The sequence below is a fragment of the Salvelinus fontinalis genome, chromosome 17 (genome assembly GCF_029448725.1).
Source record: "Salvelinus fontinalis isolate EN_2023a chromosome 17, ASM2944872v1, whole genome shotgun sequence".
Lineage (NCBI taxonomy): Eukaryota > Metazoa > Chordata > Actinopteri > Salmoniformes > Salmonidae > Salvelinus > Salvelinus fontinalis.
In genome coordinates, this window is record NC_074681.1 from 24437901 (window position 1) to 24465348 (window position 27448).

Sequence of the window (27448 nt, forward strand, 5' to 3'; positions counted from 1 at the left end):
TTATCTGAAATGCTACAAGGTCTGAGGCTAAAACCTACCCTTTAAAAGAGCTGCATGTGTGAGTCATTTCCTTACCACAGGAAGCACAGATACAACCACCAAGAAGGTCACATTCTCAACACGGGTAGCCTAGACGACAGCTGAATGTCTCAATAGGAACTGTGAGAGTTTAAACCAACGTTCTTACAATTTGACACAGAAAATGAAGACAAACCTTTAGTCCACTTCACATACCATAGAAGAAAAAACTTCTCTATATAACGTAGTCTTACCATAGACCTATAACACAGCACACACAAAACAGATTCCGTTATATCCCCCACTTGATGTCCTACCTGACACCTCCATCCGTTGGTAGGGATGTCATCTATGGCCGGCTGCAGGCAGAAGGTGTGGTAGCCTTTGTCACACATGTCACACACCAACATCTTATCGTCCTCACCCGGGTTCCTACGCACAGGGAAAAGGAGAGGAAGTATGAATGAGATGTGTTCTTTGACATAACAGATTTACAGCATCAACATGGCATTTCTTGGCTCTATAGTCTATAGGCTCCTGTTGTGTTAAAAATACGTGTGTCCTTATCTACAAGACTAATGTATATTGAGAAATGACACGGCAAAAGGGTCTTTGTGTTAGCCTAATCTGTATTTCGGAGCAGATTTCAATTTATCGCAGACTCAGTGACTGGCCTGGTTGAGGTCAGTGGAAAGCTGACTCACTTGCACGTCTGGCAGACCTTGCACTCGGGGCACTGCCAGCCGGCCCTCCTCAGCGGAGTCACAGCCATGTCCAGGCAGGCCCCGTGGTAGTGCTGCCCACAGCTGGTACAGAAGAGCTGGTCAGGGAGCTCCCCGGGGCTGTCACACAGTGCACAGATAGAGTCGTCTGGAACTAGAGGGAGGGGGGAGAGCAGGAGAGGGGAAGAAAAAAAGAGAAATTAAGAAAAGGGACACATTTCAGATGGCATGTTATTGGTTAAAGAATGGAGATTGTGAGTAGCTAATGTCTGGGTCCAGAGTTTATCCTGGTCCAGAAAACCTCAGGGTCCTACTTATGACAGTATAACTTTAAATATTTCAAGTGACGTTTTAGATCTAATGCTGCTGGACTCACATCTGCTGATGGCCAGTTCTATGTGATCTGAACAGAGGAGGGAGAGACTCCTGATATCCTGAAAAGTCCCAGCCGCCCCCGCGCAGGGGTAATGGTACAGTCGAGCACATCCTTCAGCACAGCACTTGATGGAGGCTCCAAGGCGTTTACAGTATGCACAGTGCTAGAGAGAGGGGGGACAGAGAGGGGAGTCAGACTAACAGTATGCACAGTGCTAGAGAGAGGGGGGACAGAGAGGGGAGTCAGACTAACAGTATGCACAGTGCTAGAGAGAGGGGGAACAGAGAGGAGAGTCAGACTAACAGTATGCACAGTGCTAGAGAGAGGGGAGTCAGACTAACAGTATGCACAGTGCTAGAGAGAGGGGGGACAGAGAGGGGAGTCAGACTAACAGTATGCACAGTGCTAGAGAGAGGGGGGACAGAGAGGGGAGTCAGACTAACAGTATGCACAGTGCTAGAGAGAGGGGGGACAGAGAGGAGAGTCAGACTAACAGTATGCACAGTGCTAGAGAGAGGGGGGACAGAGAGGGGAGTCAGTCTAACAGTATGCACAGTGCTAGAGAGAGGGGGAACAGAGAGGGGAGTCAGACTAACAGTATGCACAGTGCTAGAGAGAGGGGGAACAGAGAGGGGAGTCAGACTAACAGTATGCACAGTGCTAGAGAGAGGGGAGTCAGACTAACAGTATGCACAGTGCTAGAGAAAGGGGGGACAGAGAGGGGAGTCAGACTAACAGTATGCACAGTGCTAGAGAAAGGGGGGACAGAGAGGGGAGTCAGACTAACAGTATGCACAGTGCTAGAGAGAGGGGGGACAGAGAGGGGAGTCAGACTAACAGTATGCACAGTGCTAGAGAGAGGGGGAACAGAGAGGGGAGTCAGACTAACAGTATGCACAGTGCTAGAGAGAGGGGGGACAGAGAGGGGAGTCAGACTAACAGTATGCACAGTGCTAGAGAGAGGGGGAACAGAGAGGGGAGTCAGACTAACAGTATGCACAGTGCTAGAGAGAGGGGGGACAGAGAGGGGAGTCAGACTAACAGTATGCACAGTGCTAGAGAGAGGGGAGACAGAGAGGGGAGTCAGTCTAACAGTATGCACAGTGCTAGAGAAAGGGGGGACAGAGAGGGGAGTCAGACTAACAGTATGCACAGTGCTAGAAAGAGGGGGGACAGAGAGGGGAGTCAGACTAACAGTATGCACAGTGCTAGAGAGAGGGGGGACAGAGAGTGGAGTCAGACTAACAGTATGCACAGTGCTAGAGAGAGGGGGAACAGAGAGGGGAGTCAGACTAACAGTATGCACAGTGCTAGAGAGAGGGGGGACAGAGAGGGGAGTCAGACTAACAGTATGCACAGTGCTAGAGAGAGGGGGAACAGAGAGGGGAGTCAGTCAGCCAGTCAATTAATCAATCAATCACATGCATTTATTTTACATCAGCACAAAGCCCTTTAAGTAACCTGGTCTAAACTGGGAGTCAGATTACAATTGATATAATACAATAATCCAGACCCTCACCATACCTACAGACACAATATAAAAACCCTACAACAATGGGAAACATAAAAGGACAAAGAGTTTTAAAGTAAGACCTCTAAAGTATTTTCTGTAGCAGAAAACATTGCTCATGCAAGTCTATGGTTCCCCTATCTGTACACGTTTCCTTTGAAACGACCCATCCACTTTCTCAGTTCTTCTTGATCAAAAACTCCATTTAAATTCTGCTCCATTTGTCACACCATGATTAGCCCATTGATGTTCACACTTCTCTCCCAAAGTGTCATATCACATGTATTGGTCTCTTCAGACTTTCCCAGGAGTTCTTCCCCAAACACAGTCCTGCCTCCTCTCCTTCATCTGCACTAACCTGAACCAACTGACCAGGTTGATGAGCCTAATGATGAGCTTCCACCATATTGTTATCACTCGTCAAGTCTTTTCTAACCAGAGCAGATGAAGGAAACAAGGAGGGCTGATGTTTTTATTCAGTTGAGGAGGGAGCTGGTGATTTGCTGATGGGGGTGGCAAGGGGGGGTGCCAGACATATGGAATCACAAATGGCACCCTATTCCCCATTTAATGCACTACTTTTGATCAGTCCTCTGGTCAAAAGTAGTGTACAATATAGGGAAAGGGTGCAATTTGGGATGCACACACCCATTCAGAGGTCTGCAACCACCCATTCAGAGGTCCTCAACTACCCATTCAGAGGTCCGCAACTACCCATTCAGAGGTCCGCAACCACCCATTCAGAGGTCCGCAACTACCCATTCAGAGGTCTGCAACCACCCATTCAGAGGTCTGCAACCACCCATTCAGAGGTCTGAAACCACCCATTCAGAGGTCTGAAACCACCCATTCAGAGGTCTGCAACTACCCATTCAGAGGTCTGCAACCACCCATTCAAAGGTCTGCAACCACCCATTCAGAGGTCCGCAACCACCCATTCAGAGGTCTGCAACCACCAATTCAGAGATCTGCAACCACCCATTCAGAGGTCTGCAACCACCCATTCAGAGGTCTGCAACCACCCATTCAGAGATCTGCAACTACCCATTCAGAGGTCTGCAACCACCCATTCAGAGGTCTGCAACCACCCATTCAGGGGTCTGCAACCACCCATTCAGGGGTCTGCAACCACCCATTCAGGGGTCTGCAACCACCCATTCAGGGGTCTGCAACCACCCATTCAGGGGTCTGCAACCACCCATTCAGAGGTCTGCAACTACCCATTCAGGGGTCTGCAACCACCCATTCAGAGGTCTGCAACCACCCATTCAGAGGTCTGCAACTACCCATTCAGGGGTCTGCAACCACCCATTCAGAGGTCTGCAACCACCCATTCACGGGTCTGCAACCACCCATTCAGAGGTCTGCAACCACCCATTCAGGGGTCTGCAACCACCCATTCAGGGGTCTGCAACCACCCATTCAGGGGTCTGCAACCACCCATTCAGGGGTCTGCAACCACCCATTCAGAGGTCTGCAACCACCCATTCAGGGGTCTGCAACCACCCATTCAGGGGTCTGCAACCACCCATTCAGGGGTCTGCAACCACCCATTCAGAGGTCTGCAACTACCCATTCAGGGGTCTGCAACCACCCATTCAGAGGTCTGCAACCACCCATTCAGAGGTCTGCAACCACCCATTCAGAGGTCTGCAACCACCCATTCAGAGGCCTGCAACCACCCATTCAGAGATCTGCAACTACCCATTCAGAGGTCTGCAACCACCCATTCAGAGGTCTGCAACCACCCATTCAGAGGTCTGCAACCACCCATTCAGAGGTCTGCTACCACCCATTCAGAGGTCTGCAACCACCCATTCAGGGGTCTGCAACCACCCATTCAGGGGTCTGCAACCACACATTCAGAGGTCTACAACCACCCATTCAGGGGTCTGCAACCACCCATTCTGAGGTCTGTTACCACCCATTCTGAGGTCTGTGAGCTGTGTTGGTGCTAATGCTACAGTAGACACTGTGGTAAGCCACCATGAATGTATACAGCCTTCACTGTTGAGTGGCGTGGCCTTTTCCTTTTCACAGCTGAGAGAGGAGAGAGCAGCACTGACAGAGACAATCTTTACCAGCCTTCCTGATCATCTCTCTCGTCTCTCTCTCCTCGCCCTCGCGTTTTGTCTCACCTCTCCCTCTCGTGTCTCACATTTCCCTCACGCGTCTCTCCTCTCCCTCTCGTGTCTCACCTCTCCCTCTCGTGTCTCACATTTCCCTCACGCGTCTCTCCTCTCCCTCTCGTGTCTCACCTCTCCCTCTCGTGTCTCACATTTCCCTCACGCGTCTCTCCTCTCCCTCTCGTGTCTCACATTTCCCTCACGCGTCTCTCCTCTCCCTCTCGTGTCTCACATTTCCCTCACGCGTCTCTCCTCTCCCTCTCGTGTCTCACATTTCCCTCACGCGTCTCTCCTCTCCCTCTCGTGTCTCACATTTCCCTCACGCGTCTCTCCTCTCCCTCACGCGTCTCTCCTCTCCCTCACGCGTCTCTCCTCTCCCTCACGCGTCTCTCCTCTCCCTCTCGTGTCTCACATTTCCCTCACGCGTCTCTCCTCTCCCTCTCGTGTCTCACCTCTCCCTCTCGTGTCTCACATTTCCCTCGCGCGTCTCTCCTCTCCCTCTCGTGTCTCACCTCTCCCTCTTGTATCTCACATATCCCTCACGCGTCTCTCCTCTCCCTCTCGTGTCTCACATTTCCCTCACGCGTCTCTCCTCTCCCTCTCGTGTCTCACATTTCCCTCACGCGTCTCTCCTCTCCCTCTCGTGTCTCACCTCTCCCTCTCGTGTCTCACATTTCCCTCACGCGTCTCTCCTCTCCCTCTCGTGTCTCACCTCTCCCTCTCGTGTCTCACATTTCCCTCACGCGTCTCTCCTCTACATCTCGTGTCTCACCTTTCCCTCACGCGTCTCTCCTCTACCTCTCGTGTCTCACCTTTCCCTCACGCGTCTCTCCTCTACCTCTCGTGTCTCACCTTTCCCTCACGCGTCTCTCCTCTACCTCTCGTGTTTCTCTAGCCCTCTCCCCCTTCTCCATTCACTCTCCCCTTCCCTCTCACTCCCCTCTTCTTTCCATCTCCCCTCTCTCCCCCTCCACTTACTCTCTCTCATGCCTCTCTTCTCTCGCCTTCTCTCACTCCCCTCCTCTCTCTCTCCCGTCCCCTCCAACCCTCTCACTCTGTCCCCTCCCCCCCTCTCACTCTGTCCCCTCCCCCCTCTCACTCTGTCCCCTCCCCCCTCTCACTCTGTCCCCTCCCCTCTCACTCTGTCCCCTCCCCCCTCTTCTCTCTCTGTCCCCTCCCCCCTCTTCTCTCTCTGTCCCCTCCCCCCTCTTCTCTCTCTGTCCCCTCCCCCTTCTCTCTCTGTCCCCTCCCTCTTCTCTCCTTGTCCCCTCCCTCTTCTCTCTCTGTCCCCTCCCTCTTCTCTCTCTGTCCCCTCCCTCTTCTCTCTCTGTCCCCTCCCTCTTCTCTCTCTGTCCCCTCCCTCTTCTCTCTCTCTGGGTCGGGAGAGATAGAAGAGTGGGTCTCTGTCCTCTCTCTCTCCCGACCCACTCTTCTCTCTCTCCCGACCCACCCTTCTCTCTCTCCCGACCCACCCTTCTCTCTCTCCCGACCCACCCTTCTCTCTCTCCCGCCCCACCCTTCTCTCTCTCCCGCCCCACTCTTCTCTCTCTCACACCCCACTCTTCTCCTCTCCTTCCACTTCCTTCTTTCTCCCTCTCTCATGCCCCTTTTCTCTCTCCTCTCCTCCTTCTCTCTTGCTCACGCCTCTCTTCTCTCTCTCACGCCCCTCTTCTCTCTCTCTCTCTCTCTCTCACGCCCCTCGTCTCCCTCTCTCTCTCACGCCCCTCGTCTCTCTCTCTCACGCCCCTCGTCTCTCTCTCTCTCACGCCCCTCGTCTCTCTCTCTCTCACGCCCCTCGTCTCTCTCTCTCTCTCTCGCCCCTCGTCTCTCTCTCTCTCGCCCCTCGTCTCTCTCTCTCACGCCCCTCTTCTCCCTCTCTCACGCCCCTCTTCTCCCTCTCTCACGCCCCTCTTCTCTCTCTCTCTCACGCCCCACTTCTCTCTCTCTCTCACGCCCCTCGTCTCTCTCTCTCTCTCTCTCTCGCGCCCCTCGTCTCTCTCTCTCGCGCCCCTCTTCTCTCTCTCTCGCGCCCCTCTTCTCTCTCTCTCGCGCCCCTCTTCTCCCTCTCTCTCTCTCGCCCCTCGTCTCTCTCTCTCTCGCCCCTCGTCTCTCTCTCTCTCGCCCCTCGTCTCTCTCTCTCACGCCCCTCTTCTCCCTCTCTCACGCCCCTCTTCTCCCTCTCTCACGCCCCTCTTCTCTCTCTCTCTCACGCCCCACTTCTCTCTCTCTCTCTCTCCCCTCGTCTCTCTCTCTCTCTCTCTCTCGCGCCCCTCGTCTCTCTCTCTCGCGCCCCTCGTCTCTCTCTCTCGCGCCCCTCTTCTCTCTCTCTCGCGCCCCTCTTCTCTCTCTCTCGCGCCCCTCTTCTCCCTCTCTCGCGCCCCTCTTCTCCCTCTCTCGCGCCCCTCTTCTCCCTCTCTCGCGCCCCTCTTCTCCCTCTCTCGCGCCCCTCTTCTCCCTCTCTCGCGCCCCTCTTCTCTCTCTCTCGCGCCCCTCTTCTCTCTCTCTCGCGCCCCTCTTCTCTCTCTCTCGCGCCCCTCTTCTCTCTCTCTCGCGCCCCTCTTCTCTCTCTCTCGCGCCCCTCTTCTCTCTCTCTCGCGCCCCTCTTCTCTCTCTCTCGCGCCCCTCTTCTCTCTCTCTCGCGCCCCTCTTCTCTCTCTCTCGCGCCCCCCTTCTCTCTCTCTCGCGCCCCCCTTCTCTCTCTCTCGCGCCCCCCTTCTCTCTCTCTCGCGCCCCCCTTCTCTCTCTCTCGCGCCCCCCTTCTCTCTCTCTCGCGCCCCCCTTCTCTCTCTCTCGCGCCCCCCTTCTCTCTCTCTCGCGCCCCCCTTCTCTCTCTCTCGCGCCCCTCTTCTCTCTCTCTCACGCCCCTCTTCTCTCTCTCTCTCACGCCCCTCGTCTCTCTCTCTCTCGCCCCTCGTCTCTCTCTCTCACGCCCCTCTTCTCCCTCTCTCACGCCCCTCTTCTCCCTCTCTCACGCCCCTCTTCTCTCTCTCTCTCACGCCCCACTTCTCTCTCTCTCTCTCTCCCCTCGTCTCTCTCTCTCTCTCTCTCTCGCGCCCCTCTTCTCCCTCTCTCGCGCCCCTCTTCTCCCTCTCTCGCGCCCCTCTTCTCCCTCTCTCGCGCCCCTCTTCTCCCTCTCTCGCGCCCCTCTTCTCTCTCTCTCGCGCCCCTCTTCTCTCTCTCTCGCGCCCCTCTTCTCTCTCTCTCGCGCCCCTCTTCTCTCTCTCTCGCGCCCCTCTTCTCTCTCTCTCGCGCCCCTCTTCTCTCTCTCTCGCGCCCCTCTTCTCTCTCTCTCGCGCCCCTCTTCTCTCTCTCTCGCGCCCCTCTTCTCTCTCTCTCGCGCCCCTCTTCTCTCTCTCTCGCGCCCCTCTTCTCTCTCTCTCGCGCCCCCCTTCTCTCTCTCTCGCGCCCCCCTTCTCTCTCTCTCGCGCCCCCCTTCTCTCTCTCTCGCGCCCCCCTTCTCTCTCTCTCGCGCCCCCCTTCTCTCTCTCTCGCGCCCCCCTTCTCTCTCTCTCGCGCCCCCCTTCTCTCTCTCTCGCGCCCCCCTTCTCTCTCTCTCACGCCCCTCTTCTCTCTCTCTCACGCCCCTCTTCTCTCTCTCTCTCACGCCCCTCTTCTCTCTCTCTCTCACGCCCCTCTTCTCTCTCTCTCTCACGCCCCTCTTCTCTCTCTCTCTCACGCCCCTCTTCTCTCTCTCTCACGCCCCTCTTCTCTCTCTCTCACGCCCCTCTTCTCTCTCTCTCTCACGCCCCTCTTCTCTCTCTCTCTCACGCCCCTCTTCTCTCTCTCTCTCACGCCCCTCTTCTCTCTCTCTCTCACGCCCCTCTTCTCTCTCTCTCTCACGCCCCTCTTCTCTCTCTCTCTCACGCCCCTCTTCTCTCTCTCTCTCACGCCCCTCTTCTCTCTCTCTCTCACGCCCCTCTTCTCTCTCTCTCACGCCCCTCTTCTCTCTCTCTCTCACGCCCCTCTTCTCTCTCTCTCTCACGCCCCTCTTCTCTCTCTCTCTCACGCCCCTCTTCCCTCTCTCACGCCCCTCTTCCCTCTCTCACGCCCCTCTTCCCTCTCTCACGCCCCTCTTCCCTCTCTCACGCCCCTCTTCCTTCTCTCACGCCCCTCTTCCTTCTCTCACGCCCCTCTTCCTTCTCTCACGCCCCTCTTCCTTCTCTCACGCCCCTCTTCCTTCTCTCACGCCCCTCATCCCTCTCTCACGCCCCTCTTCCCTCTCTCACGCCCCTCTTCCCTCTCTCACGCCCCTCTTCTCTCCCTCTCTCACGCCCCTCTTCTCTCCCTCTCTCACGCCCCACTTCTCTCTCTCTCACGCCCCTCGTCTCTCTCTCTCTCACGCCCCTCGTCTCTCTCTCTCACGCCCCTCGTCTCTCTCTCTCACGCCCCTCTTCTCTCTCTCTCACGCCCCTCTTCTCTCTCTCTCACGCCCCTCTTCTCTCTCTCTCACGCCCCTCTTCTCTCTCTCTCACGCCCCTCTTCTCTCTCTCTCACGCCCCTCTTCTCTCTCTCTCACGCCCCTCTTCTCTCTCTCTCACGCCCCTCTTCTCTCTCTCTCACGCCCCTCTTCTCTCTCTCTCTCACGCCCCTCTTCTCTCTCTCTCACGCCCCTCTTCTCTCTCTCTCACGCCCCTCTTCTCTCTCTCTCACGCCCCTCTTCTCTCTCTCTCACGCCCCTCTTCTCTCTCTCTCACGCCCCTCTTCTCTCTCTCTCACGCCCCTCTTCTCTCTCTCTCTCACGCCCCTCTTCTCTCTCTCTCTCACGCCCCTCTTCTCTCTCTCTCTCACGCCCCTCTTCTCTCTCTCTCGCTCTCTCTCACGCCCCTCTTCTCTCTCTTTCACGCCCCTCTTCTCTCTCTTTCACGCTCCTCTTCTCTCTCTCTCACGCCCCTCTTCTCTCTCTCTCACGCCCCTCTTCTCTCTCACGCCCCTCTTCTCTCTCACGCCCCTCTTCTCTCTCGCCCCTCTTCTCTCTCGCCCCTCTTCTCTCTCGCCCCTCTTCTCTCTCGCCCCTCTTCTCTCTCTCTCACGCCCCTCTTCTCTCTCTCTCACGCCCCTCTTCTCTCTCTCTCACGCCCCTCTTCTCTCTCTCTCACGCCCCTCTTCTCTCTCTCTCACGCCCCTCTTCTCTCTCTCTCTCACGCCCCTCTTCTCTCTCTCTCTCACGCCCCTCTTCTCTCTCTCTCTCACGCCCCTCTTCTCTCTCTCTCTCACGCCCCTCTTCTCTCTCTCTCTCACGCCCCTCTTCTCTCTCTCTCTCACGCCCCTCTTCTCTCTCACGCCCCTCTTCTCTCTCTCTCACGCCCCTCTTCTCTCTCTCTCACGCCCCTCTTCTCTCTCTCTCACGCCCCTCTTCTCTCTCTCTCACGCCCCTCTTCTCTCTCTCTCACGCCCCTCTTCCCTCTCTCACGCCCCTCTTCCCTCTCTCACGCCCCTCTTCCCTCTCTCACGCCCCTCTTCCCTCTCTCACGCCCCTCTTCCCTCTCTCACGCCCCTCTTCCCTCTCTCACGCCCCTCTTCCCTCTCTCACGCCCCTCTTCCCTCTCTCACGCCCCTCTTCCCTCTCTCACGCCCCTCTTCCCTCTCTCACGCCCCTCTTCCCTCTCTCACGCCCCTCTTCCTTCTCTCACGCCCCTCTTCCTTCTCTCACGCCCCTCTTCCTTCTCTCACGCCCCTCTTCCCTCTCTCACGCCCCTCTTCCCTCTCTCACGCCCCTCTTCTCTCTCTCTCACGCCCCTCTTCTCTCTCTCTCACGCCCCTCTTCTCTCTCTCTCACGCCCCTCTTCTCTCTCTCTCTCACGCCCCTCTTCTCTCTCACGCCCCTCTTCTCTCTCACGCCCCTCTTCTCTCTCACGCCCCTCTTCTCTCTCTCACGCCCCTCTTCTCTCTCTCACGCCCCTCTTCTATCTCTCACCCTTCTCCTGCTCTGTCTTCTTACTCCTCTCCCCCTCTTCTCTCCCGCCACTCCCTTCTTTCTCCCTCACCCTCTTGAACCATCTCTCACCCTCTTTTCTCCCCTTCCCCCTCTCGTGCACCTCCTCTCTCGCCTTCTCTCACATGCCCCTCTTCCCTCTCTTTTCACTCTCCCCTTCTTGCTCCTCTTCCCATCCCCGTCCCTCTCGCCCCGTCTCTCTCGCTCCCTCTCCACCCTTCTCTCTCTCTCTCTCTCTCTCGCTCCCTCTCCTCTCCCCCCTCCTTGCTCCTCTCCCCATACCCCTCTCTTCTCCCTTCACTCCCTCTTCCCCTCCTCTACTCTCCCTCCCTCTCAAGTGTTTTGTCCAAATACTGGTGGAGTCACCGAATAAAATAATGGACGACCTGACCAAAGAGGACCATGACCAGAGGAACAGTTTGCAGTTCTCCCAGGGTCAGCACGATGAATTTAAACAGGATAATGGAAAGATGACAACAATCTGTAAGTCATTGAGAGAGGACATCAGTTCTGTGTGTGAATCCATGATAACAATGACAGAGAAATCCGTTTATATCGAGGGACAATCGAGGTGAACAAGGTTGTGGACAGGATTGCAGAATCTCCATGATACCTGGACTGAGTATGAGGAGAAACTGAGGGAAATGATCTTGGAGAAATTGAAGATAGACCACAGGAAGATTGAGGTGGAGTGTGCCTACAGAATTGGAAAACCACCACCAGCCCAGGTGGGGTCAAGTTACTGAGGTTCAAGTACAAGGTCACTGTTCTGGAACGAGCCAAGAATTTGAAACAAATGTATAGTTGAAGTCAGAAGTTTACATTCACTTAGGTTGGAGTCATTAAAACTCGTTTTTCAACCACTCCACAAATTTCTTGTTAACAAACTGTAGTTTTGGCAAGTCGGTTAGGACATCTACTTTGTGCATGACACAAGTAATTTTCCAACAATTGTTTAAAGAAAGATTATTTAACTTAATTCACTCTATCACAATTCCAGTGGGTCAGAAATTAGCATACACTAATTTGACTGTGCCTTTAAACAGCTTGGAAAATTCCAGAAAATTATGTCATGGGTTTAGAAGCTCCCGATAGGCTAATTGACATCATTTGAGTCAATTGGAGGTGTACCTGTGTATGTATTTCAAGGCCTATCTTTAAACTCAGTGCCCCTTTACTTGACATCATGGGGAAATCAAAAGAAGTCTGCCAAAACCTTACAACCTAAATTGTTGACCTACAAAAGTCTGGTTCATCCTTGGGAGCAATTTCCAAACGCCTGAAGGTACCACGTTCATCTGTACAAACAATAGTACACAGTATAAACACCATGGGACCACGCAGCCGTCATACCGCTCAGGAAGGAGACGCGTTCTGTCTCCTAGAGATGAACGTACTTTGGTGCGAAAAATGCAAATCAATCCCAGAACAACAGATGCTGGAGGAAACAGGTACAAAAGCATCTATATCCACAGTAAAACGAGTCCTATATCGACATAGCCTGAAAGGCCGCTCAGCAAGGAAGAAGCCACTGCTCCAAAACTGCCATAAAAAGACAGACTACGGTTTGCAACTGCACATGGGGACAAAGATCGTACTTTTTGGAGAAATGTCCTCTGGTCTGATGAAACAAAAATAGAACTGTTTGGCCATAATGACCATTGTTATGTTTGGAGGAAAAAGGGGGACGCTTGCAAGCCGAAGAACACCATCCCAACCATGAAGCTCGGGGGTGGCAGCATCGTGTTGTTGGGGTGCTTTGCTGCAGAAGGGCTCGTGCCATTCACAAAATAGATTGCATCATGAGGCAGGAAATTTATGTGGATATATTTAAGCGACATCTCAAGACAGTCAGGAAGTTAAAGCTTAAAGCTTGGTCGTAAATTAGTCTTCCGAATGGACAATGACCCTAAGCATACTTCCAAAGTTGCTAGAATCAGATAACATTCATATATTAGCCATTTTTGAGACTCATTTAGATAATTCATTTGATAACACATCAGTAGCAATACAAGGATATAACATCTATGGAAGAGACAGAAATGCTTATGGGGGAGGTGTTGCTGTATATATATATATATATATATACACTGCTCAAAAAAATAAAGGGAACACTTAAACAACACAATGTAACTCCAAGTCAATCACACTTCTGTGAAATCAAACTGTCCACTTAGGAAGCAACACTGATTGACAATACATTTGACATGCTGTTGTGCAAATGGAATACACAAAAGGTGGAAATTATAGGCAATTAGCAAGACACCCCCAAAAAAGGAGTGATTCTGCAGGTGGTGACCACAGACCACTTCTCAGTTCCTTTGCTATATATATATATTCAGAGCCATATCCCTGTAATACTGAGAGAAGAGCTTTTGTCAAGTGTTATTGAAGTGTTGTGGTTGCAGGTTCACTTGGCACATCTAAAAACCTTTTCTTTTCGGATGTTGATATATACACCACAAGTCAAAAGTTTGGACACACCTACTCATTCAAGGGTTTTTCTTTCTTTTTACTATATTCTACATTGCACAATAATAGTGAAGACATCAAAACTATGAAATAACACATATGGAACAATGTAGTAGCCAAAATAAGTGGTCAACAAATCAAAATATAATTTATATGTAAGATTCTTCAAATAGCCACCCTTTGCCTTGACGACAGCTTTGCACACTGTTGTCATTCTCTCAACGAGCTTCATGAGGTAGTTACCTGGAATGCATTTCAATTAACAAGTGTGCCTTCTTAAAAGTTCACTTGTGGAATTGATTTATTTCTTAATGTGTTTGAGCCAATCAGTTGTGTTGTGACAAGGTGGGGAGGGGGGGTATACAGAAGATAGCCCTATTGTGGGAACTGCTTCATTTGTAGCCATATGTGTTCCATATGTGGGAACTGCTTCAAGACTGTTGGAAAATCATTCCAGGTGAAGCTGGTTGAGAGAATACCAAGAGTGTGCAAAACTGTCATCAAGGCAAAGGGTGGCTATTTGAAGAATCTCAAGTATAAAATATATTTAGATTTGTTGAACACTTTTTTGGTTACTACAAGATTCCATATGTGTTATTTCATAGTTTTGATGTCTTCACTATTATTCTACAAAGTAGAAAATAGTCAAAATAAAGAAATGTGTTCTAAAACTTTTGACCGGTAGTGTAGGCCACCAAGTAATAACAATCAATATCTAAATAATATGTGTGAAATGCTTGACAGTGTATGTGATGTAAACAGATAGGTCTACTTTCATGGGGACCTGAATCTTGACTGTTTTTCATCGAGCTGTCCGCTCAGGAGAAAGCTTCTTACTGTAACCAGTGCCTGTAATCTGGTCCAGGTTAATCAACCTGTCAGGGTGTTTACAAACACTACAGGAACAAGATCATCCATATGAATCGATCACATTTTTACTAATACTGTAGAACTTTGTTCTAAAGCTGTATCTGTACCCATTGGATGCATTTTTTTATTTTATTTTTTTTATTTAACCTTTATTTAACCAGGTAGGCTAGTTGAGAACAAGTTCTCATTTGCAACTGCGACCTGGCCAAGATAAAGCATAGCAGTGTGAACAGACAACAACACAGAGTTACACATGGAGCAAACAATAAACAAGTCAATAACATGGTAGAAAAAAGAGAATCTATATACAATGTGTGCAAAAGGCATGAGGTAGGCAATAAATCGAATAATTACAATTTAGCAGATTAACACTGGAGTGGTAAATCATCAGATGATCATGTGCAAGAAGAGATACTGGTGTGCAAAAGAGCAGAAAAGTAAATAAATAAAAGCAGTATGGGGGTGAGGTAGGTAAATTGGGTGGGTAGTTTACAGATGGACTATGTACAGCTGCAGCGATCGGTTAGCTGCTCGGATAGCAGATTTTTAATTGATCACAATATAGTGGCTATATATATCCCGGAAAGCCAACGTTCCAACAGCTGGGCCTAAAATAGTGTATAAGAGATCATACAAAAGATTTTGCTGTGACTCTTATGTGGATGATGTTAAAAATATTTGTTGGTCTGATGTGATTAATGAGGAGCATCCAGACGCTGCACTTGATGAATTTAAGAAATTGCTTCTTCCAATTATTGATAAACATGCACCTGTTAAGAAACTGACAGTTAAGGCGCTATGGATTGATGAGGAATCGAAAAACTGAATGGTTGAAAGAGATGGGGCAAAAGGATTGGCTCCACATCTGACTGGCTGACTTACTGCAAATTGAAAAATGATGTGACTAAACTCAACAAAAAGAAGAAGAAACTGTATTATGAAGCAAAGATCAATGATATAAAGAATGATGGAACAAAAACTTGAATACTTTAAATGAAATTATGGGCAGAAAGATTAATTCCTTTGAATCAGATGGCTTATTTATCACAAAACAATTTGATGTTGCCAATTATTTTAAGGATTACTTCATTGGCAAAGTGGGCAAACTTCGGCAGGAAATGCCAACAACGAACAGAGAGTAATCGTACTCATGCATAAAAAAACAAATAATGAAAGAAAAGCAGAGTTAGTGTGGGAGAGATGGGAAAATGATTGTTATCGATCAATATTGACAAACCTCCTGGCATTGACAACTTAGATGGAAAGCTACTGAGGATGGTAGCTGACAATAGCCACTCCTATCTGTCAAACCTTTAATCTGAGCCTAGAGGAAAGTATTTTTCCTCAGGCCTGGAGAGAAGCCAAAGTCATTCCACTCTCCTGGAGTGGTAAAGCGGCCTTTACAGGTTCTAATAGCAGACCTATAAGCTTGCAGCCAGCTCTTAGCATACTGTTGGAAAAAAATGTGTTTGACCAAATACAATGCTATTTCTCTGTAAACAAATGAACAACAGACTTTCAGCATGCTTATAGAGAAGGGCACTCAACATGTACAGCACTGACACAAATGACTGATGATTGGTTGAAAGATATCGATAATAAGAAGATTGTGGCAGATGTACTGTTAGATTTCAGTGCAACGTATGTGTTCCAGCTTTTCAACCTCTGCCATATCGTGGATTCAGAGCTATCTAATAGAACTCAAAGGGTTTTCTTTAATGGAAGTTTCTCTCATGTAAAACATGTAAAGTGTGGTGTACTGCAGGGCAGATCTCTAGGCCCTCTACTCTTTTCTAGTTTTACCAATGACCTGCCACTGGCATTAGACAAAGCATGTGTGTCCATGTATGCTGATGATTCAACCATATACGCATCAGCAACCACTGTTAATGAAGTCACTAAAACCCTTAAAGACTTGCTTTTTGCAGTGACACCACACTGCAAAAAGCAAGTCCTGCAGGCTATAGTTTTGTCTAATCTTGATTCTTGTCCAGTCGTGTGGTCGAGTGCTGTAAAAAAAGTCTTAATTAAGCTGCAGCTGGCCCAGAACAGAGCGGCATGTCTTGCTCTTCATTGTAGTCAGAGGGCTGATATAAATACTATGCATGCCAGCCTCGCTTGGCTAAGAGTTGAGGAGAGACTGACCGCATCACTTCTTAATTCTATAAGAAACAATGTGTTGACAATCCAAAATTGTTTGCATAGTCAACTTACACACAGCTCTGAGACACACACTTATCCCACCAGACATGCCACCAGGGGTCTTTTCACAGTCTCCAAATCAAGAACATTTTCAAAAAAGCATACCGTATTATATAGAGCAATTATTGCATGGAACTCCGTTCCATCTCATATTGCTCAAATGAACAGCAAACCTGAACAGCAAACCTAAAAAAACAGATAAAGCAACACCTCACAGCACAACACCTCTCCACTATTTGACCTAGAGAGTTTGTGTGTATGTATTGATATGTAGGCACGTATGCCTTGTTTTCAATTGATGTAGTTCTGTCCTTGAGATGTCTATTAATGTTCTGTATTATGTCATGTTTTGTGTGGACCCCAGGAAGAGTCGCTGCTGCTTTTGCAACAGCTAAATGGGATCCTTCAAAAATACCAAATACCAACTGTCCCAGAGTCTGTTTGGAATAGGCCATTTCTTTCTCACATAGAACGACAAGCTGACCAACAGAATAGGTACACTTTTCTACTATGCGGGATAGTAGATTGACATAGACTAGTGATTTTGCTGTTCATTACTCATCTTGTAAATGTGGACAGTTATTCTAGCATCTTCAAATTCACATCGATTTCGGTAAGAAGGACACACACCTTTGCAATCTAAATTTGATTTCTGACATTCTGAGCAAGTGGGTGGACGCCCTAACTAGGTTACACAGCCAATGCATTACATATGGGTCTGGTAAATTTCTCAAATGACCGGTAAATTAAAATGCCGATAGCAAAATGTGGCCGCGGACATTTGACCAACGGAAACCCTTATATATAGACACAGTTAAATCATATTCTCTATAGAGTGTATAATCCCCTTTACTTAGACATTTTATCATGAGAGGACTGTGGGCTGCTCACCTCTGTGCTCCCTGAGTCGATGGCTATGTCCACGTTGAGCAGTGATTGTCCCTTGCCTTCGCACACACCCTGTGACCACAACGCACAAGAGTGATGCGCCAAGCACTGCCCCGACTCCTCAAAGAAAGACTGGACGTCCACATCTCCTGGGAGGCCCACGTGAGCCAGCTCATCCCACAACCTGCTGGCCTTCTCTGGGTCTGGTAACTCCCTATGGCTCTCAGCTCCACTGGAAGAGAGATGAAGAGGGAGAGATGAGTTAAAATAACTGGAGATGAGGCGGAGGTAGAAAGAGTTGAAAAAGCAAAGTGAGGCAAGCTGGGCAGGAAAGAAAAGGTATAGAAAACAAAATATTAAAAGTGATGCAAAGCATAAATGAGAAGAAATACGGCAGAGAAGAGAGGAGGAGAGATAGGATGAGTGGAAAAATGTTAGAGAGCAGAGAAGGGAGAGAGCAGTAGAGGAGGAGGAGGGGGTGAAAGGGGGTCGTGACAAGAGGCTGGCTGTTCTGTCTCATAAAATCTGCTGAAAGCGAAACGGTTCACAGAGTCCCTGCTCTAGTGAGTTGCCGAGCTTGCGGAAAATATGGCAAGAGGGAATTAGCATTTAAAAGAACTAGTTGGTTTCAGTAAACAGTAAACACACAAACAGCCAAAACTGAGAGACTGAGGGCTTGGATGAGGATGAAGAAGTTATAATGATATTCACTGTATAATGCCTTGTCATTGTTATGGCCCTCCTGACCGGAGCTTACATATTGTGCGAAATAGACTAGTATTCAATTCCATCCTCTATCCTTTTTGTTGAAATGTCCTCCTCCTCTTCACCCTCCGTCCTCTTCCCACCCTCTCGCTCTCTGTGGCACAGTCTAGCCTAGAGAACCAACCAATCACACTGCTCCAACAATAATGCCTGGCTTTCGTTGGATCGCTGCCAGGGGTGTTGCTGTGGGTGGGTGGGTGGGTGTGTATATGTACGCTGTGCTCTCTGTGCACATTACGTCACAGGGACCCCAGGGAGACACACTATTGGCTCCAAAGATCCCAAACAAATTAGACAGCTGTCCAAAACACGTCCAGGGAGTGTCCTTTGTTGGCACAGTGCACAGTACGCGCACACACACTTACGTGTTAGTCTTACTCTACATGGCATAGTAGGACCATTGGGGACCCCAGCAGGCAGAAAAGGCTTGCCAAGAGGGAGCAGAGCGGCGCTAATTTAGCTTTCAAGAGCAGAGTGCTAATATGACCTGCTAAGTCAGAGTATGGTCATCCATTAAGGCCTGTGAGGAGAGTGAATGCGCAGGCCTCTCTGCCCTGCGTGTGGACTGTTGATTTCATTTGCGAGGGAAAGGGTGCTAATTTAGCCCTGGAAAGTTCAGAGTTAATGTCTGGAACCCTCTCAGATAATTGATCACATTAGCACAATGTGAAGCGAGAGGTGAGGTGGGGTTCACGAACATTCATATACACACTCAGACCCTTCCTCTGACACAGGAGAGAGGATGAAATAGTACACAAAGCACTTACTCCACACATATGAAATACATTAGCAGACACTCAAGACATCAACTCTGAGATTACAGAGTTCAGCTGCCAGCTGAAATCATCCACTATGATGACATGTTGCACACACATCTTTGTTTGCTGCTGTTTTTGTGTCCCTTTGTTTTGATGTTTCTGTGTCATGTTGCTCACTCCCTGTCCAGGCGTCTGTATTGGCAAGGCCGTATGGACAGGCGTCTGTATCGGACAGGAGTCCGATACAGACCTTATGGATGTCATAAGGTGAATGCACCAATTTGTAAGTCGCTCTGGATAAGAGCGTCTGCTAAATGACTTAAATGTAAATGTAATGTAAATGAGTCTGTATCGGACAGGCATCTGTATCGGACAGGCGTCTGTATCGGACAGGCGTCTGTATCGGACAGGCGTCTGTATCGGACAGGCGTCTGTATCGGACAGGCGTCTGTATCGGACAGGAGTATCTGTATCGGACAGGAGTATCTGTATCGGACAGGAGTATCTGTATCGGACAGGCGTCTGTATCGGACAGGAGTCTCTGTATGGACAGGCCAAATAAACAGCCTGTGACATCAAAGCAGCAGAGAGCCCAGCTCTCGTTCCATACTGCTCATTAACTAGTTACAGAGGCCATCACAGATTTCACCGTCCCTGCTCGCCCAGACCAGACCAGGCTAGCTCTACCAGTCAAACCATTTCAGACAGCTGTGTCATCCAGCCAGCCAGGCCTACTTACTTCTGTGTGCCACTCTGTCCTGAGCTGGCATCTCCGGCTGCATCGCTGGGCTGAGTGGTTCTGTCAACACCGCTGTCATCTCTGCCGTATCCTTTGCTGGCCTTGCTGTGGTCGTTGGCCTGGCCTCCACCTCCTCTTGTCGCATTGCGCTCGTGTCCAGGCGAGGAGTCGAACACTCGGAGATCCCCCTGACCCAGCAGACTGCGGCCGCCACAGTAACAGAAGGCACAGAGCTGCTCACTGAGAGAGGGAGAGAGGGACTGTCAGTTAATTATATATACCCAGTGGGACATTCAGCCATGCATCATGGTCAGTGGCTGGCCGTGAATTACTTCTCTTCGGTTTGGTATGGCATGGTCAGGCGCGAGCAAAGCAAGGGTGCACGCACACGTCTATATTTGTGTTGCAATTCCCAACAGTATTCCTTTCTTACAACAAACATCTGTGGGAATTGAAAGTTACACATAGTACGGGCCTTTGATACACATCTACTCAAATCAATAGATTAAGCAACATCCATTCATCCGAGGATCCAAAACAGAGGACCTCGAGCCGCCATAGAGAGAGCGGCAGACAGGCTGGGAGTGAAGGAAAGTAAACCAAGCGAGGCAGATCAGACCAGAGCAGGTTGTACATATTTATCAGGTTGGTTTCTGAGGGAGGAGATGGGTTTGTTAATAAGATCCCTGGAGAGATGCTGCCTGCCTAACTGGTCGGTGCGCCCGCCCCTCTATCCTCCATCACCAGCATCGACAATGCAGTCAGTCTGAAAGATTGATTACAACCTTTAACAGAGTGGCACCTATGACGAGGGGGGGGGTAATGTTCCTGTTCCCACTCCCGGCTGATAACTCAATGTTCTGACACACCGGAGATGCCCCCGTACATGTGTGTATTTGTCCATAAATGAGAATATGCATGCAAGCTGTGGTGTCTACATACTGAATGTGTACTGATGAAGACAGATGGATACATACACCATATATACACAAAAGTATGTGGACACCCCTTCGGCTATCTCAGCCACAGCTGTTGATGACAGGTGTATAACATCGAGCACACAGCCATGCAATCTCCAAAGACAAACATTGGCAGTAGAATGGCCTTACTGAAGAGCTCAGTGACTTTCAACGTGGCACCGTCATAGTATGCCACCCTTCCAACCAGTCAGTTGATCAAATTTCTGCCCTGCTAGAGCTTCCCCGGCACACTATAAGTGAAGTGGAAACGTCTAGGGGCAACAACGGCTCAGCCCCAGAGTAGTAGGTCACACAAGCTCACAGAATGAGACTGCCGACTGTCCTTGGTTGCAACACTCACTACAGTGATCCAAACTGCCACTGGAAGCAATGTCAGCAATAACTGATCGTTGGGAGCTTCATGAAATGGGTTTCCATGGCCGAGCAGCCGCACACAAGCCTAAGATCAGGATGTGCAATGTTAAGCTCGCCGCTATTGGACTGGAGCAGTGAAACACGTTCTCTGGGTTGATGAATCACGCTGCACCACCCATCTGGTAGATCGACGGACTAACCGGCGTTTGGTGGGTGCCAGGAGAACGCTACCTGCCCGAATGCGTAGTGACAACTGTACATTTTGGTGGAGGAGAAATAATGGTCTGGGGCTGGTGTTCATGGTTAGGCCCCTTAGCGTTAAGAATACCCTTCACTGTAACTACAGCATACAATGACATTCTAGACAATTCTGTGCTTCCAACTTTGTCGCAAAAGTTTGGGGAAGGCTCTGTCCTGTTTCACTATGTCAACGCCCCCTGTGCACAAAGCAAGGTCCATACAGAAATGGTTTGTCGAGATCGGTGTGGAAGAACTTGACTGGCCTGAACAGAACCCTGACCTCAACTACCTCAAACCTTTGGACTTAATTGGAACACTGACTGCGAGCCAGGTCTAATTGCCCAACATCACTGCCCGACCTCACTAATGCTCTTGTGGCTGAATGGAAGCAAGTCCCCGCAGCAATGTTCCAACATCTAGTGGAAAGTCTTCCCAAAAGAGTGGTGGCTGTAATAACAGCAAAGGGGGCGACCAACTCCATATACAGTGCATTCGGTAAGTATTCAGACCCCTTGACTTTTTCCACATTTTGTTACATTACAGTCTTATTCTAAAATTGATTTTTTTTTAAATATCTACACACAACACCCCATAATTATTTTACTTTTAGATGTGTGTATGGTTGTGAATTGTTAGATACTACTGCACTGTTGGAGCTAGGAACACAAGCATTTCACTACACCAGCAATAATATCTGCTAAATATGTATATGTGACCAATACAATTAGATTTGATTTCCTAATGACAACGCAAAAACTGCTTTCTTTTCATTTTTGAAAATGTATCAAAAAAGAAAAACAGAAAAATCTAGTTTTCAGTGCTCTGGAGCAGGTTTTCATCAAGGATCTCTTTGTACTTTGCATTGTTGATCTCTCCCTCGATCCTGACTAGTCTCCCAGTTCCTGCCACTAAAAAATATTCCCACAGCATGATGCTGCCACCACCGTGCTTCACTGTAGGGATGGTGCCAGGTTTCCTCCAGACTTGACGCTTGGCATTCAGGCCAAAGAGTTCAATCTTGGTTTCATCAGACCAGAGAATTTTGTTTCTCATGGTCTGAATGTCCTTTAGGTGCCTTTTGGCAAACTCCAAGCGGGCTGTCATGTGCCTTTTACTGAGGAGTGTCTTCCGTCTGGCAACTCTACCATAAAGGCCTGATTGGTGGAGTGCTGCAGAGATGGTTGTCCTTCTGGAAGGTTCTCCCATCTCTACATCTCTCTGATGCTCCATTATCGGGTTCTTGGTCCCCTCCCTGACCAAGGCCATTCTCCCCTGATGAATCAGTTTGGCCGGGCAGCAAGCTCTAGGAAGAGTCTTGGTGGTTCCAAACTTCTTTTGTTTGAGAATGATAGAGGCCACTGTGTTCTTGGTTGACCTTCAATGCTGCAGAATTTTTTTGGTACTCTTCCCCAGTTCTGTGCCTCGACACAATCCTCTCGTCTCGGAGCTCTGCGGACAATTCCTTCAACCTCCTGGCTTGGTTTTTGCTCTGACATGCACTGTCAACTGTGGGACCTTATATAGACAGGTGTGTGCCTTTCTAAATCATGTCCAATCAATTGAATTTACCACAGGTGGACTCCAATGAAGTTGTAGAAACATCTCAAGGATGATTAATGGAAACAGGATGCACTTGAGCTCAATTCCGAGTCTCATAGCAAAGGGTCTGAATACTTATGTAAATACGGTATTTCTGTTTTTCATTTGAAATAAAACTTGCAAAAATGTCTAAAAACCTGTTTTCGCTTTGTCAATAAGGGTTTTTGTGTGTAGATTGATGAGGGGGAAAAAATATTTTATACATTTAAGAACAAGGCTGTAATGTAACAAAATGTGGAAAAAGTGAAGGGGTCTGAATACATTCCGAATGCACTAATTGCCCATGATTTTGGAATGAGATGGAACAGATGGAACAAGCAGCTGTCCACATACACTACATGACCAAAAGTATCACATGAATCAACATACACAGTACATAAACACAGATCCACCCCCCATAGCCATGACTTGCTGTGATGGAACTCTCAGACTGACCTCCTTTTAACTCCTTTGTTGGTGATAGAACCAGAAAGCTCCGCTGCTTCACCAGTCTGAGGGCTCTGGACCTGGGGAGAAGAGGGCTTCTCTTCCCCCTCCCCTGGTCCTTCAGTGGCCCCCACCTCCACAATCTCCACCGGCTGCTGGGTTGGTGTATCTGATGGTGGATGGAGACACAGGGGACAGTGTTTAGGGGCAGAGAAACATGAATATCTACCCTTAGAATCTCACCAGTATGTTTCCATATAATCCTACCAGTCAAGTATATTTGTGTCAATGGTTGACATGACATTTCAAACCATGCCCTGAAGTAATCACCCATCCAACAAAAGTGATTGAGAATAGGGCCATGAACCCTCTGACTGAAAAAGTTGACTGGTCTTGACTTTTCTTCCATGCAGTTTACTCCAGGTCAGAAACATAAACACACCCTTTGTTAGAGAAAGAGATGGATGGTGGGAATTTGGAGACCATATGCTAGAGCACTGATTGCTGTAAACCCAAGGGGAGCCCAGAGGCAGGCTGCCTGTCACATATGACAACAACAACGTCGACAGAACCACCAATGACACACATCAGACAAACAGAGCAGGTTCTTTCTTTGTTTTTACTATTTGACAAACAAAAAAGTGTTAAACAAATCAAAATATGTTTTATATTTGAGATTCTTCAAAATAGCCACCCTTTGGCTTGATGACAGCTTAGCACACTCTTGGCATTCTCTCAACCAGCTTCATGAGGTAGTCACCTGGAATGCATTTGAATTAACAGGTGTGCCTTGTTAAAAGGTAATTTGTTGAATATCTTTCCTTCTTAAAGCATTTGAGACAATCTGTTGTTGGGACAACGTAGGGGAGTATACAGAAGATAGCCCTTTTTGGTAAAAGACCAAGTCCATATTATGGAAAGAACAGCTCAAAGAAGCAAAGAGAAACAACTGTCGATCCTTACTTTAAGACATGAAGGTCAGCCAGAGGAAATTTTCAAGAACTTAGAAAGTTTCCTCAAGTGCAGTCGCAAAAACCAACAATCGCTATGATGAATCTGGCTCTCATGAGGACCGCCACAGGAAAGGAAGACCCAGAGTTATCGCTACTGCAGACGATAAGTTCATTAGAGTTACCAGCCTCAGAAGTTTCAGCCCAAATAAATGCTTCACAGAGTTCAAGTAATAGACAAATCTCAACATCAACTGTTCAGAAGAGACTGTGTGAATCAGGCCTACATGGTCAAATTGCTGCAAAGAAACCACTACTAAAGGACACCAATAATAAGAAGAGACTTGCTTGGGCCAAGACACACAAGCAATTGACATTAGACCAGAGGAAATTTGTCCTTTGGTCTGGAGCAACCGATCGTGTTTTTGTGAGACGACGGTGTGGAAGAACGGATGATCTCCACGTGTTGTTCACACCATAAAGCATGGAGTGGTGATGTTATGATGTGGGGGTGCTTTGCTGGTGACACTGTTGGTGATTTATTTAGAATTCAAAGCACACTTAACCAGCATGGCTACCACAGCATTCTGCAGCGATATGCCATCCCATCTGGTTTGGGCTTAGAGGAACTATCATTTGTTTTTCAACAGGACAATGACCCAACACACCTCCAGACTGTGTAATGGCTATTTTACCAAGGAGAGTGATGGAGTGCTGCATCAGATGACCTGGCCTCCACAATCCCCTGACCTCAACCAAATTGAGATGGTTTGGGATGAGTTGGGCCGCAGAGTAAAGGAAAAGCAGCCAACAAGTGCTCAGCATATGTGGGAACTCCTTCAAGACTGTTGGAAAAGCATTCCAGGTGAAGCTTGATGAGAGAGAATGCCAAGAGTGTCAAAGCTGTCATCAAGGCAAAGGGTGGATATTTGAAGAATGTCAAATATAAAATATATTTGGATTTGTTTAACCCTTCTTTGGTTACTACATGATTCCATATGTGTTATTTCATCGCTTTGATGTCTTCACTATTATTCTACAATGTAAAAAATCATACAAATAAAGAAAAACCCTTGAATGAGTAGGTGTTCTAAAACTTTGGACCGGTAGTTTAGAGTTCCGTGTTCAGGTTTGATGGTCAGCAATGTATGAATAACCAATTGCTATGGCGATAGGCTTGAAAGAAATGGTAACGTTACAAGAAAGGAGAGTCAGACAGACACAGGAAGGATAGGCAATAATGTTATGTCATGACCTCGGTGTAGACCCATTTATTCATAGATTGTATGTTCTTGACCTCAGTTGTGCACACCGCACGAAAGGCCAAGACTATTTTAAAGACACATTGTGAGTTAAGTTCCATTTTGATCCAACTAACTGGTGAGAAAGCAGCAAGTATGCTACTGCAGAGTCAGCTTTGCAAGAACAGCCATATTGGAACTTTAGAGGCCAGTCTTTAAATACAATAACAGAATAGTGATTGTGTAACCTGTTATTCAGAATTGGGAACTTCGAACAAAAAAAATCCATGCCCATTGTTAAAGCAAGGTAAAATAATAACTCTCACCCCCAGCACGAACGCGCACACACAGCTGAGAACAAACAGCCATTGGCAAAATGAACAGAATCCCTCCAACTATAGAGAGATCGAGGGAGAGGCAGAGAGAGAGAGCAGGAGGGAGGCAGAGAGAGAGGCAGAGAGAGAGGCAGAGAAAGAGAGAGAAAGAGAGAGAGAGAGAAAGAGAGAGCGGCATGACATCACTGACATGGACCCCTCCTCCATTAGTGTCACTGTCAGACCACAGACACCATTGTCAGATCAAAGTGTTTCTGATTTGTTTTTACCAGCAATACTCACTCAAAATAACAGCCCAACAAAATGTACAAATCGTACAGATAGGATTCAAACAGTGCAGAGAAATTAAATGAAACAAACTCAAATGAAATCAACTCTATACAGGTCTTCAATAACTCAACAATAAATAAGATGTCAATTCAGCTCCTAGAAACATCCATTGAATGTTAAAAAAGAGGATCAAAAGCAAACCTGAGAAAACCAAAGAAATACAACATCAGAAAGAAAACTCAAAACCTTTTTAAAATGTTTTTTTTTTATAACGAATGTAAAACAATTAGAAAACACCTAAGACATATGTCAAATGAAAAGCATAAGCAGCAAAACAACCCAGAACTACGCTATGAATACTTTGAAACTCAAACAGTATAAACAAACACTGAAGAAATGGAATTATACCAACAAGACACTTGATGAAATTGAAAACGCAATTGACCAAAATCAGTTCTGGGACATGTGGAACAAGCACGACAAAGCCACAAGAATTAGCCATACAATATGTAGGAATTTGGAAAACTTATTTTGATAATCTATATAAAAACATCCCACAAAAAGACTTACAACTAAACCAATTAGAAATTCAAGAAAAAATGAACATCCTAGAACTAAATGAAAAGCTCAAATCTATAAAATCAAAGAAGGCTTGTGGTCTAGATAACATCAGAAATTAAATGCTGAAAAACAGCACACCTGAGTTGCAAAATGCTGTGCTAAAATTGTTCAACATGGTTTAATTTCTGGCTGCTTCCCTGATGTCTGGAACCAGGGGCTCATCTCCAAAATCCACAAAAGTGGAGACAAATCAGACCCCAATAATTACAGGGGAATTTGCGTAAACGGCAACTTGGGAAAGGTTTTGTGTGGCATTTTGAATTAAAGAAATAAAATTCTTCAAGGAAAAAAATGTGATGAGTAAATGTCAAATTGGCTTTCTCCCCAACCATCGCACTACTGACCATATATGGACACCTTAGACACACTAATAAACACATTCACCAAAAAAAAAAGGGCAAAATCTTTGCTTGCTTTATTGACTTTTAAAAAAGCATTCGATTCTATTTGGCATGAAGGGCTATTCTACAAAATTCTCCAAAGTGGGCTTGGTGGTAAGGTGTATGACTTAATAAAATGTATGTACACAAAAAACAAGTGTGCAAAAAAAAACAAAAAAATAAAAAAATAAAAAAACTTTCACAACGTCGAGGTGTGAGACAAGGCTGCAGTTTGAGTCCAAATCTTTTCAACATTTATATCAATGAATTAGCAGACATGTTGGACCATTCTCCAGCCCCAGGACTCACACAGAGGTAAAATACCTGCTATATGCTGATGATTTGGTACTTCTATCACCAACCAAAGAAGGTCTTCAACAGAACCTTAATATTCTAGAGCAATATTGCCATAATTGGGCCCTGGCAGTAAATAAAATTTAAAAAACTAAAATCATGATTTTCCCCCCAAAAAACAGAAGTCAGAAACACAAATATAAATTCACCCTGACCATCACCATAATTGAACACACAAAAAATTACGCATACCTTGGTCTGACCATTTCTGCATAGGGAAACTTTAATATGGCAGTGAATGCACTCAAAGAAAAAGCCTGAAGAGCATTATATGCAATAAAAATCAAATTTTTCAATATCAACATCCCAATTAGAATTTG

The 27448-nt window shown here is 47.7% G+C and overlaps 1 protein-coding gene across 6 annotated transcripts in view; it reads right to left on the reverse strand.

Moving 5' to 3' along the window:
• The window catches only part of LOC129814018 (histone-lysine N-methyltransferase 2C-like), a 120024-nt gene that overhangs the window by 68100 nt on the left and 24476 nt on the right, over nt 1-27448 (reverse strand). For all 6 annotated transcript variants that reach the window (XM_055866754.1, XM_055866752.1, XM_055866753.1 and 3 more), the window contains exons 4-9: nt 22987-23146; nt 19379-19618; nt 17120-17348; nt 1117-1279; nt 723-894; nt 336-450 (exon numbers count right to left, since the gene is read on the reverse strand). In XM_055866754.1, the coding sequence (XP_055722729.1) occupies nt 336-450; nt 723-894; nt 1117-1279; nt 17120-17348; nt 19379-19618; nt 22987-23146 (1079 nt within the window). The remainder of the gene's footprint in view (nt 1-335; nt 451-722; nt 895-1116; nt 1280-17119; nt 17349-19378; nt 19619-22986; nt 23147-27448) is intronic.